General features: G+C 36.2%; 1 protein-coding gene across 2 annotated transcripts; it reads left to right on the top strand.

The window, feature by feature from the left end:
* Positions 1 to 9,509: 9,509 nt before the first annotated feature.
* Positions 9,510 to 13,878, top strand: LOC140798272 (general transcription and DNA repair factor IIH subunit TFB5). Of its 2 annotated transcripts, none has more exons than XM_073152078.1 (3): positions 9,510 to 9,979; positions 13,312 to 13,375; positions 13,486 to 13,878. In XM_073152078.1, exons 2-3 carry the CDS (start codon positions 13,341 to 13,343, stop codon positions 13,661 to 13,663), a joined length of 213 nt encoding a protein of 70 aa, XP_073008179.1. In that variant the 5' UTR covers positions 9,510 to 9,979; positions 13,312 to 13,340; the 3' UTR covers positions 13,664 to 13,878. The 2 variants fall into 2 exon arrangements, with proteins under 2 accessions (XP_073008179.1, XP_073008178.1); XM_073152077.1 differs by having other exon boundaries at positions 9,512 to 9,979; positions 13,307 to 13,375.
* Positions 13,879 to 14,294: the final 416 nt, after the last annotated feature.

The raw sequence follows: 14,294 nt of genomic DNA on the forward strand, positions 1-14,294 counted from the left end.
GCATCCTCCTCTAGTTAGATAAGGACTTGGTCATGATCCGGATCGAGACAACGACATCCGTGGGCAAATCGTGTCATGCACCAAAATTTTATTTTAATTATTGTTGTTATTATTATTATTATTATTATTATTATTATTATTATTATTATTATTATTATTATTATTATATTTTTAGGGTTGGGTTTGTTACATTTTCCTCCTCCCTTATAAAAATTATCACCCTAAAATTTAGATCATAATAGTATTTTAAGGTCAACATTCCTAGTTCCATAACCTTCTAACCAAATCACCAATTGTCTCATATAACTAGTTTATAGCCATAACTATTACTTCATTTAGTACCATTTATTAATTAACTCCTAGCTTTACACAACCATAAATCGTGCACCAAAGGAATTAAATACCTATATCTAGGTCAGTTAGGTAATTATACTATCCTTGTACAAAACTCAATAATAATACTGATATGTAAAAAAAGAATCATTATTACATAGTAATCAGATGCATTGATTCTATAATATGAATAGTCAATCCTCTATCAATTATATTATGTCCTATTTCAAAATACCTCAATTTGTCTAAATTTATGACATCTGAGGCTAACACAATAAATGTAATGTTACAATCACCTATTTTAGTACAATACAATATATTTAAGTAAATTATCTCAAAGATTTACTGAATGTATACTCTAATATCTCAACATGCTTAATGGATCATCCTTTTGTATTATCAATAATACTTGGTAGAAGAGTAAATATATATTATTTCAAGGAACAATTAAAATACTCAACTCCTATTTCTCTTTCTAAACATTTTTTTCACTGACCTAAATACTCACAATCTATCTGACATTATCATTGAGTTTAGGTAGTAATACAAATTCTCTTATCTAAGACTGCACTACTCATATGCTCTAACCATTATGCGATTTACTAGGTAAATTAATATGAGAGATCACACTTGTCCATATAAGACTACTAAATCACAGTTTGTATTTATGATATATTCTTCAAAATAATATACAACTCAACAGATTCAACCTATCAATGTTAATCATATTGCAACATCATATTAAAACTATATAATCTATCAATTACCTATACTATCTCCCTCTTTAACCCGTCATGCTTGGGGGGTTAGATTTAGGTTACATCTAGAGATATATAGAATTAAAATCTATGGTGATCTTTCTACCAATAGTTTTCAATATTCAAACTATTTGTTCCCTAGTTCATATAGTTCCAATTCAATTATTATCTACTCAATAACTATCGTCACTAGAATGTCCACCAAAATCTTTAGTTAACGATATTCAGATTCAATGACTAGCTACTGAGTTTTACCGAGCATTCCAACAATCTTTTTACTAACCCGATAAGGATAAGGTATTACTTAATCCGTAATACTATTACATATCCAACAACTATTAATGTATACTTAACATCAACACAACATCCTGTAATTAATAAAGTTTCTAATATTTACCAATCCACCATACTTAATTTTTAATGTTATATATTCATAATTTATATAAATTCATAAAAATACTATTCATGAACTATAAAGTTACTAATATTCCAAGTTATTCATGCTATTATGGTCTTCCAATAAAATATTTGAAACTAATTAATTCATATAGATAACGAGATGTCCAAAATACTAATTATCCAACCTCGCTAGTGTACCTTCTCTTTTACCTTTGGTCAATTCTAATCCTCAAATTGTAATTCATTGAGCTATCAAGTTTTCACAAACTGTAATAAAACTATCAATCATGTAATTATCATCTCTCAATCAAATATTTTTATCTCAAAACTTTAAATGCAAATAGATGGATTATTAAAATTATTAATATCAATATCATTATTCTAAAAGACTTACTCGATAACTTCTAATAATAATTTAACATATAAAACAATAATTACATAAATGCTAATATGATCACCTCCTATACATTATATTTATCTATCATCTAAATAGAATAATAAACATCCATCAATACGGTTAGTATGAATGATATTTAGTCTTTTGTATTATCTTTACTACTATCTTATATGTAGCAACAAGTCCAACTTTCAAATAATCTATTGGTCATCATAAAGTCATATCTTTACTCTCTATAAATAACTCTATCCCATTACCTCTCTAATTAGTCCATCAAAATAACTAACATGTTAATATCCATATTTATCTCTATTTACCAGCTATATAAATAACATCATATATCTAACTCATGATAATTAATTTACCTAAATCTGACAAGATACCCCAAAATTTTAGAAATAATAATCTATTCTATCTTTCAAATAAAGTCCATATATATCAAATAATTCAATCTCATGATATCATAAAAATTATTCTACGACATCATCAATACCATATAATATTCATAAAGGAATTTAAGTCTACATATTCATAACTAAGATATAACATCACCCCAAAACACACAATCAACATTATCTAAAATTCTTATCCTCTAAATTATTGGCGGAACTAAATTAGTAATCAAAATACATCTTCATTGTCATACTGATACTATCAACTTAGTAAACTATCATCACGCTATATAGTTCATCTTATTATCATTATTAAATCATATCCACATAATGACTAACATCATATATATATATATATATATTAAGCCTCTACTACTGAAATCATTCCTAATCCAACATTTATATCAACATTATTCCTTTTGTTAATCATCGAGTTAAAAATTTAAAAGAGACGTTAATCCTCTATCAATATTTGGACAAATATATCCCTATCAAATCATCTATTTGTTAGCATAATCCAAAACTTCTATAACTACTAACACAAGTATCTTGCAAAAAATAATCTATCATACCAATCATCCCAAAAATTCTTTCGTATGTACAATCCATAATCATCTATCATATTACATATTATCCTTTTCACCATATAAAATCATCACAGATTTGATTCTTACTCAGAAAACATATTATGCATCCAGCTACAAGTAATGATTACAATCTACATAAAAAATCAAAATAGTGTTTCTCCACATATTCTCTCTATTTCATTTTTTATTCCCAAGTACATTCATGAAAAAATTAAAAATCTAAAATATGCTATATCTACTTAGAATAAACTCAAATCTACCAACAATAATCATTATCCATAAAATAAATATCTCCATATGTTTTAATTTTCTACACTTTATTAAATCATATAAATATGTAGACATCTCCAACAATGGTTTTAGATCAATGTTCCGCGGATGATGGTGAACATGCAATCTGAAGCTAACCTAAGGGTGAATGTTGCCATGGAGGACCAAGAACTCATCTCCATTCCTATGGAAGTTTCACAAATGCCACCACCACTAGCAATTGCCAGCAATAGGCCACCAGCAAGGGTGAAGATGAAATTTAAAGAAATTTTGATTGATTTGAAAGATAACTTGAAGGAGATGAAAGGCTCTCTCAAGGACTGGATCCAAATTTTAGCAGAGGCCCTACTAGCCACCCACCACCAACCTGTGTTGCTAGTGTCATCGATCGTAGCCTAAATGGCCGCAATGCATGGTGAGAATAATCCCATCCGTGATGGAGGGGAAGTGCTAGCCCAAACCATCGCCACAACCCTTTCTTCGATCATAGTGGAGGTTCCTCTACCATTGTAGATCCATTCCGTCACAACCGCAACACAGAGCAGCCACCAGCAACTAATCTAGAGTCAATTTCCCCACCCACGGAGGAAACTAGGGCCTGAAACCCTAGCTTTCCACTGACGATGGTATACTACCCCTTGCCCAAATTGTCACGTCCATTTCCTTCCTCGGACCACCCGCACCTCGAACAATGGTCGCCATTCACGCCAACACTGATTGGAAGATCATCATCGATGTCCATTATTGCTACAACAAACTCGCGTCTAGTGGCCGTGGGATTGATGCTTCCATGACCACGACTAGCTTTCTTGGGCCAACTACCAGCCAATTGTGTGGTCGTCATTCACGCCGGCATCGGTTGGAAGACCATCATCGATGTCCATTTTCATTGCAACAAACTCACGATTAGTGGTCGCGGGTCTAATGCTTCCACAACCACTAACGACCATGGCTAGCTTTCTCGGGCCGACTGCCAGCCAATTGTTACCGGTGACTATCAAGTGACTAAAACTGAATGGCTACCACCGCCAACTACCCTTTGTCAAAGTGGCTTCATTGGGGCTTCTCGCTACCGCGGCTCTACTATAGTGGGGCTCTAGGCTCCATTCGCAATCATGGAGTCCGGTTAACCCACTAGCGACATGCCTTGGTCGCCACTATATCAGATCAAGCCTGAGCTTGATTTGGGGCTTCCATTGTAGCTTGTCGTCACTCCACCACCATGAGAACCTACCATATAGTTGACTATCATTAGCTAGCTACCCTACCCAGCCACCACCAAGGCTATAGTGGCCTTTGGCGGTACCCCTAGGCCAAAATCCAAATCTAGCCCTAGGGTTAGGGTTAGGTCATTTACATGGAAATGATAAAGTGCATGAATCTCGAGGCAAACCAAATTTTTGCCAACTGATTTGACCACCTCATGCAAACTAGTTTGTGACCCATGAGCATGACCTTGAGCCCGAGTATGAGCTTAAGGATGACTAGTTGAATGACCCAGTGGGTTCGTGTTAGTTGACTAAGTCAGATCTACATGCAATCCTGGTTGGACGTGAGCCAGACTTATGAGCTATTGACCCACATGTGCAACAACCACTATGAGGTCAACCAGCTTGCCATGATGGACCACACTAGGGAATTCAAGCTTGGAGTATCAAGATTGATTTCCCATAATTTTTTAGAGGAGACTCACTAGACTGGACCTACCTAGCGGAGCAGTTTTTAATGTACTATGGCACGCTCGACCAATAGAAGATCTAGCTTGCACTATTCCTCCTGGAAGGCATGGCAATCAGGCTATACTAGTCAATAGGTTGGAGTCAACCATTCGAGTCTTAGTTATTGTTAAATGCTGAGGTAACAAAATCGAACAAAGAATTATACAATCAAAATATTATATTTTCATCCCATTAATTGATTTAAATATGAATTTGGAAAATAGGGTTGAACAAAATTAATTTCTCAGACATACAATTAAGCCATATTATTAAATGATCTCTAATTAGGGTTATGAGTACTTATTATCCCCTAAAGTGGTTCGGTGGCCTAATGTAGGACTTATTGGATCCAATGCAAGCTCATAATGGGTGGGCTAAATGATTTATTTTATATATATAAAGGGTAGGCTCACTTTCCACTCCTTAACCCTAATTTGCTTGCCCTATGGAAAGTCATCAATGAAAAGGGAGAGGAGAAAGAGAGGAAGACTTACCTAATCTCTCTTTCTTTTTTGAGGATAAAAAAAGGAAATCAGAGATGAACAACATATGTACGATTCTTATTTTCTTCATATTCTAAATTTTGTATATAGATCAATCTAGATTTTATTCAACAATATAACATGCTAGACTTCAGAATTATTGAATGTATTGCTGAATTCTAATTTTTTTTCGAGAATAAGAATCATCCAAAGGAGGAAATGTTAGAATTTCATAGCAAATCCCGCTATCAGTTAGAGCTTGGTGGTTCTCCTTTTCTATCGGCCTCCTACTACTCCTCTAACCTCCTCCATTGATGTCAGCCTCCTCCTCCATTAGCAAGCCACTACTGTTGCGTCCTCTTCCTTTGTCAGCTACTCCTATTTCTTCGGCAAGCCATCGCTGCCTCCTAATCCTCCAATCAAGCTTAGATTCAAGTTGGGCTCGGTCCTGCTTGACTCGAGTTGAGAGCTAGAGTCCACTCAATACCAATGCACATCTAATTATAGATAATTAGTTGATTATATCCGTTAACCCAGTTATGTACAAAACAACTAAACTTATCAATGCCTATTCACATCTGGCTGTTTGACAAACCAAACATCAACCGCCTCTAGAGGCGATCATCAGGCGGGCCGGGCCTACCTGGCCAACCAAGCTAGGCACTGTGTTTGCTAGCCGGCCCATGAGTGTGTTAGGCCAGGCTAGAATAGTCTAGCCCATTGCCACCCATCGGTCTGTGAGAGAGCAGGTTGTCAGGCCGAGCTTGATGGGTCAACTCCTACTAGCTCTACCTGGAGACCATCCTCCTAGCTCTGCCTAGCCCACAAGCTCTTCTACAAGGTTCAACTTCTACCCTCCAGCTCTCCTCGAGGATCTCCATGGCCTGCACTCTCCTCTCCTCCTTCAACATCTCCTCCTCCTATGACGCCACCTCTCCTCTTCCTTCTGTGACACCACCACCTCCTCCTACTCTTGTGACACCAGCATCTCCTCCTCCCACGACTCCAACGACAACACCATATAATGATGCCACGGTAGGAGTAGCCCAGTAGGGAGTCTAACTTGTCTGGTTGTTCAACAGCGATCTGGAGCAAACTGGAGGTGAACGATCTCTAGAGATTAGAAGTGAGCCGAGGGTGAGCCATGGAAATATGGAATTAAGACCAGAGGTGAGACGATGGAAACCCTCATTATTTCCTTCTATATATATTTTCCTTTTGTTTTGTTTTGACCATTGTGCTAATATTGCTGCAAATGGAAAGATAAAAAATAAACTAGCCATTAGAAACAAAATGAATAACTAAATGATTAAATTAGGCTTTCAAGTCGGGACGATAGGCGATCTTCCGATCCAAGCCTGGAAGGGGGCAAAGGGCTGGCCCATGCTGATTATTGGCAATTCGACCTCGGGTCAGGTCGGGCGAAGCCGAGTCTAGGCCGAACTTAGGCCAATCCAAACTGGGTCGAGCCGAACTTATGTTGATCCAAACCGGGTAGGCATAGCCGGATTAGGCCATGTGATCACCTCTAGGCTCTAGTAGCCTCTATTTTTCTATTCACCATCGCCCTCGTCTCGCTGCTACCCTCTACTAGGGGTGGCAAAAATTGACCCGACCCCATAGCTCGACACGATAACCCGGCTGTTAATTAGGTTTGGGTTTAGTCTAATTGGATTCGGGTCATAAATGGGTCAACCCGCCTAACTCGATTATTAATCGGGTCGTGTTCGGGTTTATACCTCTGACCCACTTGACCCGTTTAAGTAAATGGGTCGGGTCAACCCGCTAACCTGCCAACCCATTGTGTGTATATATATATATATATATATATATATATAAGTTTTTCTAACCTTAACCCTAACACCCAATTGATGTGACAAGTCCCCACTTGGCCACTCCCCATCTCCAAGAGCCAAGCACCAACCCTTACCCATGCCCCATACCCCTCACTCCTCACGCCGTCGTCTCTTACCCTCACTCCTCACGTCGTCGCCCCTTACCCCTTACTCCTCATTCCTCACTCCTCACGCCGTCGCCCCTTACCCCTCACTCCTTTGATACGAACCAGATCAGAGCGGATCACATCAAAGGGAGATTAGGCTAGATAGATAATAGGAGGCAAGAAATTAATAATCCAATAGCATTCTTCTTCCTACTCAATTAGAGTTTCCTCCACATATATATAGAGGCTCACCTTAGGAACTCATCAACTAAATTAAACAACTCTAACAAATCATAATAAATCAACAACTAAGTTAAAACCCTAACAAACCAACTAAATCAGTCTTCCTTATCTTCTTGGATTAACTCTCGAATTAAGCTTTCATTTTGTCACTGATAGATTCCGAATCTGGAGAAGTCATGAATATAAAAGTTGTAGATCTAAAGGCTGACGACCTTATCCAATTAGTTTGATATTATTTGGATATGTGTAAAATATTCTGCGAATATTTTCCCTAAATTACATAGAGCTAGATTTAGCTAATTAAATAAAATCTTAACAAACTCAATCCATTGAGCCTAATCTCCATTTGATGTGACCAGATTTGATCCGGTTCGTATCATCCTCACGCCAAGTAACGCCGTCGGATCTCCTCACGCCGAGTAATGCCACCGGATCTCCTCACGCCGTTGGATCTCTCCGTCACTTACGCCGTCAGATCTCCTCACTCATTCACTCCTCATGGCGATCACGCCGTCGGATCTTCCCATCACTCATGACAAAGAAGGTTATATGGTTTTCTTGAATAGTGAACTTATATGGTTTTTGCTTCTTTTACTTTTTTCTTCTTCTTGGAGAAAATCTCGAGGAAGATGAGGTGAAAGGAGTATGCCTTATTGTTGATTGTTTGAGAAAGTCTATGGATAACATGCCCAGATCATATGGTCAATTTCAAGAAATATAGGTATGTTTGTTTGCCTTTTTTCAATATTTTGATAGATTTGAAAACTAAATTTTAATGGCTCTAGTTGAAATAACTTTTTCAATTATGAAAAAACTGATATCTTTCTTCATCGATTTTTCCAGATCTCATTGAGAAGGATCTCGACAGTATTAAAAATCCTCCAAGTCAATTGTTTTTTTTTTATACTAGTTTCTTATCCTTTGAGAAAAACTCAGGAAGAGTAGGTAAGAGGAGCATGCCTTGTAGTTGTTGACTGTTAAAAATCATGGAAAGCCTGAGCAGATCTTGTGGTCAAATGCAAGAAGTATAAGGATGTTTATTTTGATAAATTTGTATTTATGCATAAGGAGAAAGTTGAATTTTGGCAGCTCCAGTTGTAATTGTTATTTTTCAATTATGAAAAATGCTTTCTTTCTTTCATCGATTGCTTTCAGATTTGGCTGATAAGAATTTGGGCAGTACCAATTATACTCTATATCAATTTGTTTCAAGAAGGGAGAGATGTGAATATTACTCTAATGATTCGATTAAATAGTTGGCTTTTTATACCCCTGTCTTTCCTTTTTTTTTTCCTCCTAGTGAACATAGACGTAATTGTGAAGATATGTTTTTTTAATTGCAATTACCATTAAGTTGTTACCTCCTAACTAGTTGCAATCTTGCAGAGATTTCTACATACCAATTTACAGCTTGCTTAAATTAATTTAGCACGCTCAGTAAATTGCAATAATAGTACAAATTTTTCGATGTACATTAATCAAAAGCCCAATATAAACTTTAGCCATAATCAAAATTTTGGGAGATGGATGAAAGGTTGGAATATTATTTCATTCTTCAATATGATAAATTTGTAAATATTAAATTTATATAAAATTTATATTAAACGGGTTAGACGGGTCGTGTTAACGTGTCGGGTTAACACGACTCTTTTAAGTATATGGGTTAGACGGGTCGTGTTAGCGTGTCGGGTTAACACGACTCTTTTAAGTATATGGGTTAGACGGGTCGTGTTAGCGTGTCGTGTTAACCCAATCTGTTTATTAAACGGGTTAGGCGGATCGGGTCGTGTTACTCGTTTATTAATCGGGTCGTATTCCTGTTTACTAATCAAGTTGTATTCGTGTCAAGATAAAATTGACCCGACCCGAATCTATTTATTAATCGAGTCGTATTTGTGTCAAGATAAAATTGATTCGACCCAAATCTGACCAGACTCGAACCTGTTTAACCTAATCCGATTGCCACCCCTAGCCTCTACAACACCTCCTCACTCCATTTTCGATAAGAACTCCTCCCCTCCCCTTGCCGCTGCTCTCTACCACCACCTCCACTCGTCTCGTTGTGATCATTGTGTAATGATAAGAAAAAGATAGGCTCTGGCCCATCACACACCCACTCCCCGATCTACCCACTACACTATCTTCACCTCAAGTCCTCAATCGTTACTTACTCATCATCGAAACCAAAAACACTATCTACTTTTCTAGCCGCCATTGAAATCCCAAAATCACCACCCTGCCTTTGCCATCTTCAACTCCTCCGCCGCCGCCATTACCTCTCCGGCTCTCCGCCGTCGCCAAGCCTTGTCCCTCCTCGATCTCGCGGTCGCCAAGCTCCGCCACCATCGCGTCTCCTTTGTCACTAAGCTCTGCCGCCATCACCACTCCGCCGCGTCACCAAGCTCCGCCTCCTCCATCCTCGTCTCGCCGCCATCATAACTCCGTTGTCACCAACCTTGTAAGTAGATCTCTCTATCAATGCATAAAATTAATTATTTAGTTGTCTATAGTTAACATGTACTAAATGACATATCAGTTAAGGTTCTTCTTCTTGTCGGTGATCAGAGCTCTTTAATTTCTACCTTGCTTTTGAAAAACTGTTCAGCTTGTCTAGAGATTCAGATGCTAATTTTAGGGCATGGCTGTCTTCTCTGTGTTTTTAAGGAAATATCCTCCTCCCAAGATTATAGATATTGCATTATTGCTTAATATGCATTCTTTCTGGATCGTTGGGTGTTTCTATTCCTCTATAACTTTGGGATATTGATATATTTTGAACTTGTGTTAATTTAATTTGTTGAAGTTAATGTGAACTTGTGTCTATACTTTGTAATTGAACTTGTGTTAATTTAATTTTCTTGAAGTAATGTGAACTTTTGTCTAGACTTTGTATTTGAATTTGTGTAACTTAATTTTCTTGAAGTTAATGTGAATGAAGCGATTGTATGTTGAAGTCAATTGAAATTTGTGAAGTTAGAAATAGAATTTGTTTATATGTTGATGCTCAATTGAAGTGATTTATTATTCTTTGTGTGGTGTAATTTTGTTTAAATGTTATATTATGTAGAATGTGTTATTTTCTTCTGATTGTTTTGTTTCTTGCATTCTTTATGCACATCTTAGCCGATCTTGAAATATTGACCAAGAAGATATCTCTATGCAACTGGACAAATTTAATGAGGTTATTAGATCGGACACCCAAAAAAATCATTTAGATAGTGAATACTAATATTGTTACTAATAATGTGTTCTATGTTATTTATAGAGAAATTACTTTTTGAAACTCTTAGTTTTTTGTATTAATTGTGTCTAAAAGAAAAGTAACAATTAGTTTAAGGTTTGATATGTATCCATTTAAGATCCAATATATATTTGTTTCATATTCGATTCACATCTAAAAACTATCCAATCTGTATTAAAAAATAATCCGTATTCGTTTAGTTAAGATATGGTTTTTAAATTTATTATTCATTTAATATTCATATTTGAATCTGTATGCAGACTAAAAATATGAATCCCATGTGAGTTGAGCAGTATCAGATTCATATCCGATCCGTTTTCACCCCTATTCCTACTTCCTTGTTCTTAATAGTACCATATTCACTCACTCTCTCTCTCTCTCTCTCTCTCTGCACGTTCGTTGATCACTCTTGATCTCTCCCATGTCTTGTGATCTCTCCTTGTTAGTCACCACTTCCAATCTTCTCTACTTCTCCTTTTATTGTTTACAGTAAGGATCTCATGCAACTTTTCTTTTATTCCAAATCGCTCAATGCATGTTCTATGGGATTATGATTTTCTACTGTTCTTCTATTCAATTTCAATAATTACTCTACAGCGTACCATGTTAGCTATCAAACTTTCCATAATTTATGAGAGAAGTTAGTTTTCCCCTTTTAATGAGTTTCAGCTAATATAATCTCTGCTGCTGATAATGGCCAAACTTAAACTGCTAGAACCAACAAAATCAATTCATCCAAAATGTTGAAGTGCGTGAAACTTAAAGATATGTCCAATACTCAAGCAATTCCTCAGTTTTAGCCAAACTTCAGTTCTTAATCAATCAACAGTGAATCATAGATCTAATTATATTTTAATTTTCTCACTACTTGCTTTAGCTAAGTAGTAATTGCTAACTAATATGTTTGCAGTTATAAAATGGCATTGCTGTTCAATGTGGATCAGATTCCAGTAAGAACAGGGTCAAATGGCCAAGGCAACTCACCTTAAGGTCTTTACTCATGAAAAAGCCATCTAGTGTGGGTTCTGCTGACCACGAACTTTATCAACTATTCTGCTGAAATAAAGATCGTTTAGTTAGAACCAGTGCATTTGTTTGAGTCTCATGAGTTATGATCATGGATTGAAGTAATGGCTAGTCCCAATTTGTACTGCCAAAATGGATTAGCCGATACGGCTGATCCCCAATCTGAATCATCTGAAACAGAAGGCCTATACAATCAATAAGTATTGTTTTTTTTAAAGTAGCCGATCCCAATCTCAAAACCGATACTTAGGACCTTGGTTATTATCCATGCTTGGAATCTAAGTCTGCCACCATAAGTGCCTATTGCCCCATTACCTTTTCACGAAAATTGTTATCAAAGCTTTTAGTTGTCACCATCAGATCTCACAACCATTGATTTTAGTTAACTATAATACTTTGTGTTACTTTATCTCTAGTCATATTTAGTTTGGATTGTTGTTGTCCTTTTGAGTAAATCAACTTCTCCTTTGCTTATTTGCTCTCTTTGTTCCTTCTGCACTTTTCCTTTTTCTAATGATCTATGAGCTTTTGTCATTATTCAGTTATTTGTTTGCTTTCAATGGATTAACTACAGTTATTGAAGATGAGAGGAGACTATGTGGTGTACTCTGTATGTTATTTGCTGATGGCAGTGTTTTACTTGATAAATCGAGGATGTTGTTGAATAATAAACTTAAAATATGCCAAAGATCCTTAGAATCTAAAGGTTTAATACTTAGGAAATTGAAACATCAAGACAAGGAAAAGATAATTCTTGATTAGAAACTTTACCTATGAGGATTTTTCTATAACAATGGTTCTTAGTTAAACAAGAAGGGAAATGAAGAAATGCCTCTATGTGTTATGTAATCATCATCTACAAATTAAGTTAAAAGAAAATAAGCAACAATGGAACCAGCCATGTTTATCAATCAGAATGTTGGACAACTAGGAAATAACATTTGTGCATTTTGCAATGAATGAGTGATGTTACTATATAGAGAGAATAAGTATAGTGGATACAAGTTACTATCTACAGAGGATGAATTATGGGAGGACCAATTGAGATGTTTCAAACGTGCAAAATAGACCCCCGCCCTCAAAAATGAAAAAGATAAAAGAAACCAAACGATGTTAACAAAAAATGTTAAATGACCATCTTACACTAATCTTTTCTTTTTGTTTCCTCTAAAATAAGCGTAAAATGGTCAAAGGTTTGAAAATGGGTAATAGTTTAAGGGGACTATGTGTAATTATCTTTTGATTTTATTGAGTTAAAAGTTTCCTTGATAGGGGGAAAATACCAAAAATGACTTGGGAGGGGGGCTTAAGAAAATGCATGATGGCACTTCATTTTACAAAAAACTTACTATAAATGAAGTTCAGTGGTAGAAAAGGCTCCTTATAGCTAATTCCCAATATTTTGTCTAGCTACTTGTTATCCACAAATTTCTTAGCTTAGGACCCTCATTGCATTTCTTTTACTTTATTTTTCTCTCCATTGCTATATATGTTGTATCATCTCTTCTTGTTCATTAGATCAGGGATAATTCTAGACTCCTAGTACGAGAAGATGGTGAATGCAATCAAAGGAGTGTTTATATCCTGGTAAACTCCAAGTCAGATGGAAATACTATATGCCTGCTTTTTTTCTCCTTCTCACCTTGCTTACTTTTATTCACTTCTTAAATATACATTTGATTCTGTGACTGATCCAGTGACATTCCCATGGCTCAATTCATCCTCAATCTGAACAATTCTATGCCCCCATCAGAGAAGTTCATTCTGCACATGCTTGACAGTACGCACATGTTTGTGCAGCCCCATGTAGTTGAAATGATTCGGAGTAAGATTGCAGAGTTCAGAGACCAGAACAGCTATGAGAAACCAACATGATTCATATGGCTATGTTCTGCTACCAGGCTTGTTTAGTACCAGGTTTCATATATTAATTGTTGTGGGTTCATTTCCTTAGTTGATCCTCTCACTGCATAAGCTTCTGATGAGATGAATGCTTCTATCTAGCAAATTGCTGATGTATTCATCTTCTCCTATTATTGTTGTAAATGTTATTATTTTTATACGATGCATGTCAAAGGTTATAGTGAAAACTACGTCATTCCAGTTAGAAAGCTGATTTATTGCTCAGCTCATCCTGTTCTCCCTCTTTCGATGTTGCTATGTATGGCTGGTTAATGACCTTACCTTAGGTTTGTTCCGACTGTCTCTTTTAGTTGTTTATGTCAGTAATTGATGAGGGAGATTTTGGATTGTGGATCAAGGATGATAAGTATGTTTATTTGAAATTGGTTTGATACAACAGACCCTGCCGAAATAGATCACGAATATGATCTTGGGCATATCAGGAACTAGTTGTGGCTATTTCCAACTTTTGACAGAATCATTTTTTGTTCTCTGCACTTTGTAATATCACTGTACCTTCCTGAACTTTTGACTAAGCTCCATCTATAAATATCATTAACAGAGATACAAAATGGCTTTGCTTCTGTTAAGTAAACATATTAAG

The sequence above is a fragment of the Typha latifolia genome, chromosome 11 (genome assembly GCF_019914945.1).
Source record: "Typha latifolia isolate L0001 chromosome 11, TyphaL0001v2, whole genome shotgun sequence".
Taxonomy (NCBI): Eukaryota; Viridiplantae; Streptophyta; class Magnoliopsida; order Poales; family Typhaceae; genus Typha; species Typha latifolia.

What these genes read in the sequence shown, in the direction of transcription:
- LOC140798272 (XM_073152078.1), top strand. Translation starts at nt 13,341, where the DNA reads ATGGTGAATGCAATCAAAGGAGTGTTTATATCCTG. An exon ending in AAAGGAGTGTTTATATCCTG is followed by an intron (nt 13,376 to 13,485) that starts GTAAACTCCAAG and finishes TGACTGATCCAG; the next exon opens with TGACATTCCCATGGCTCAAT.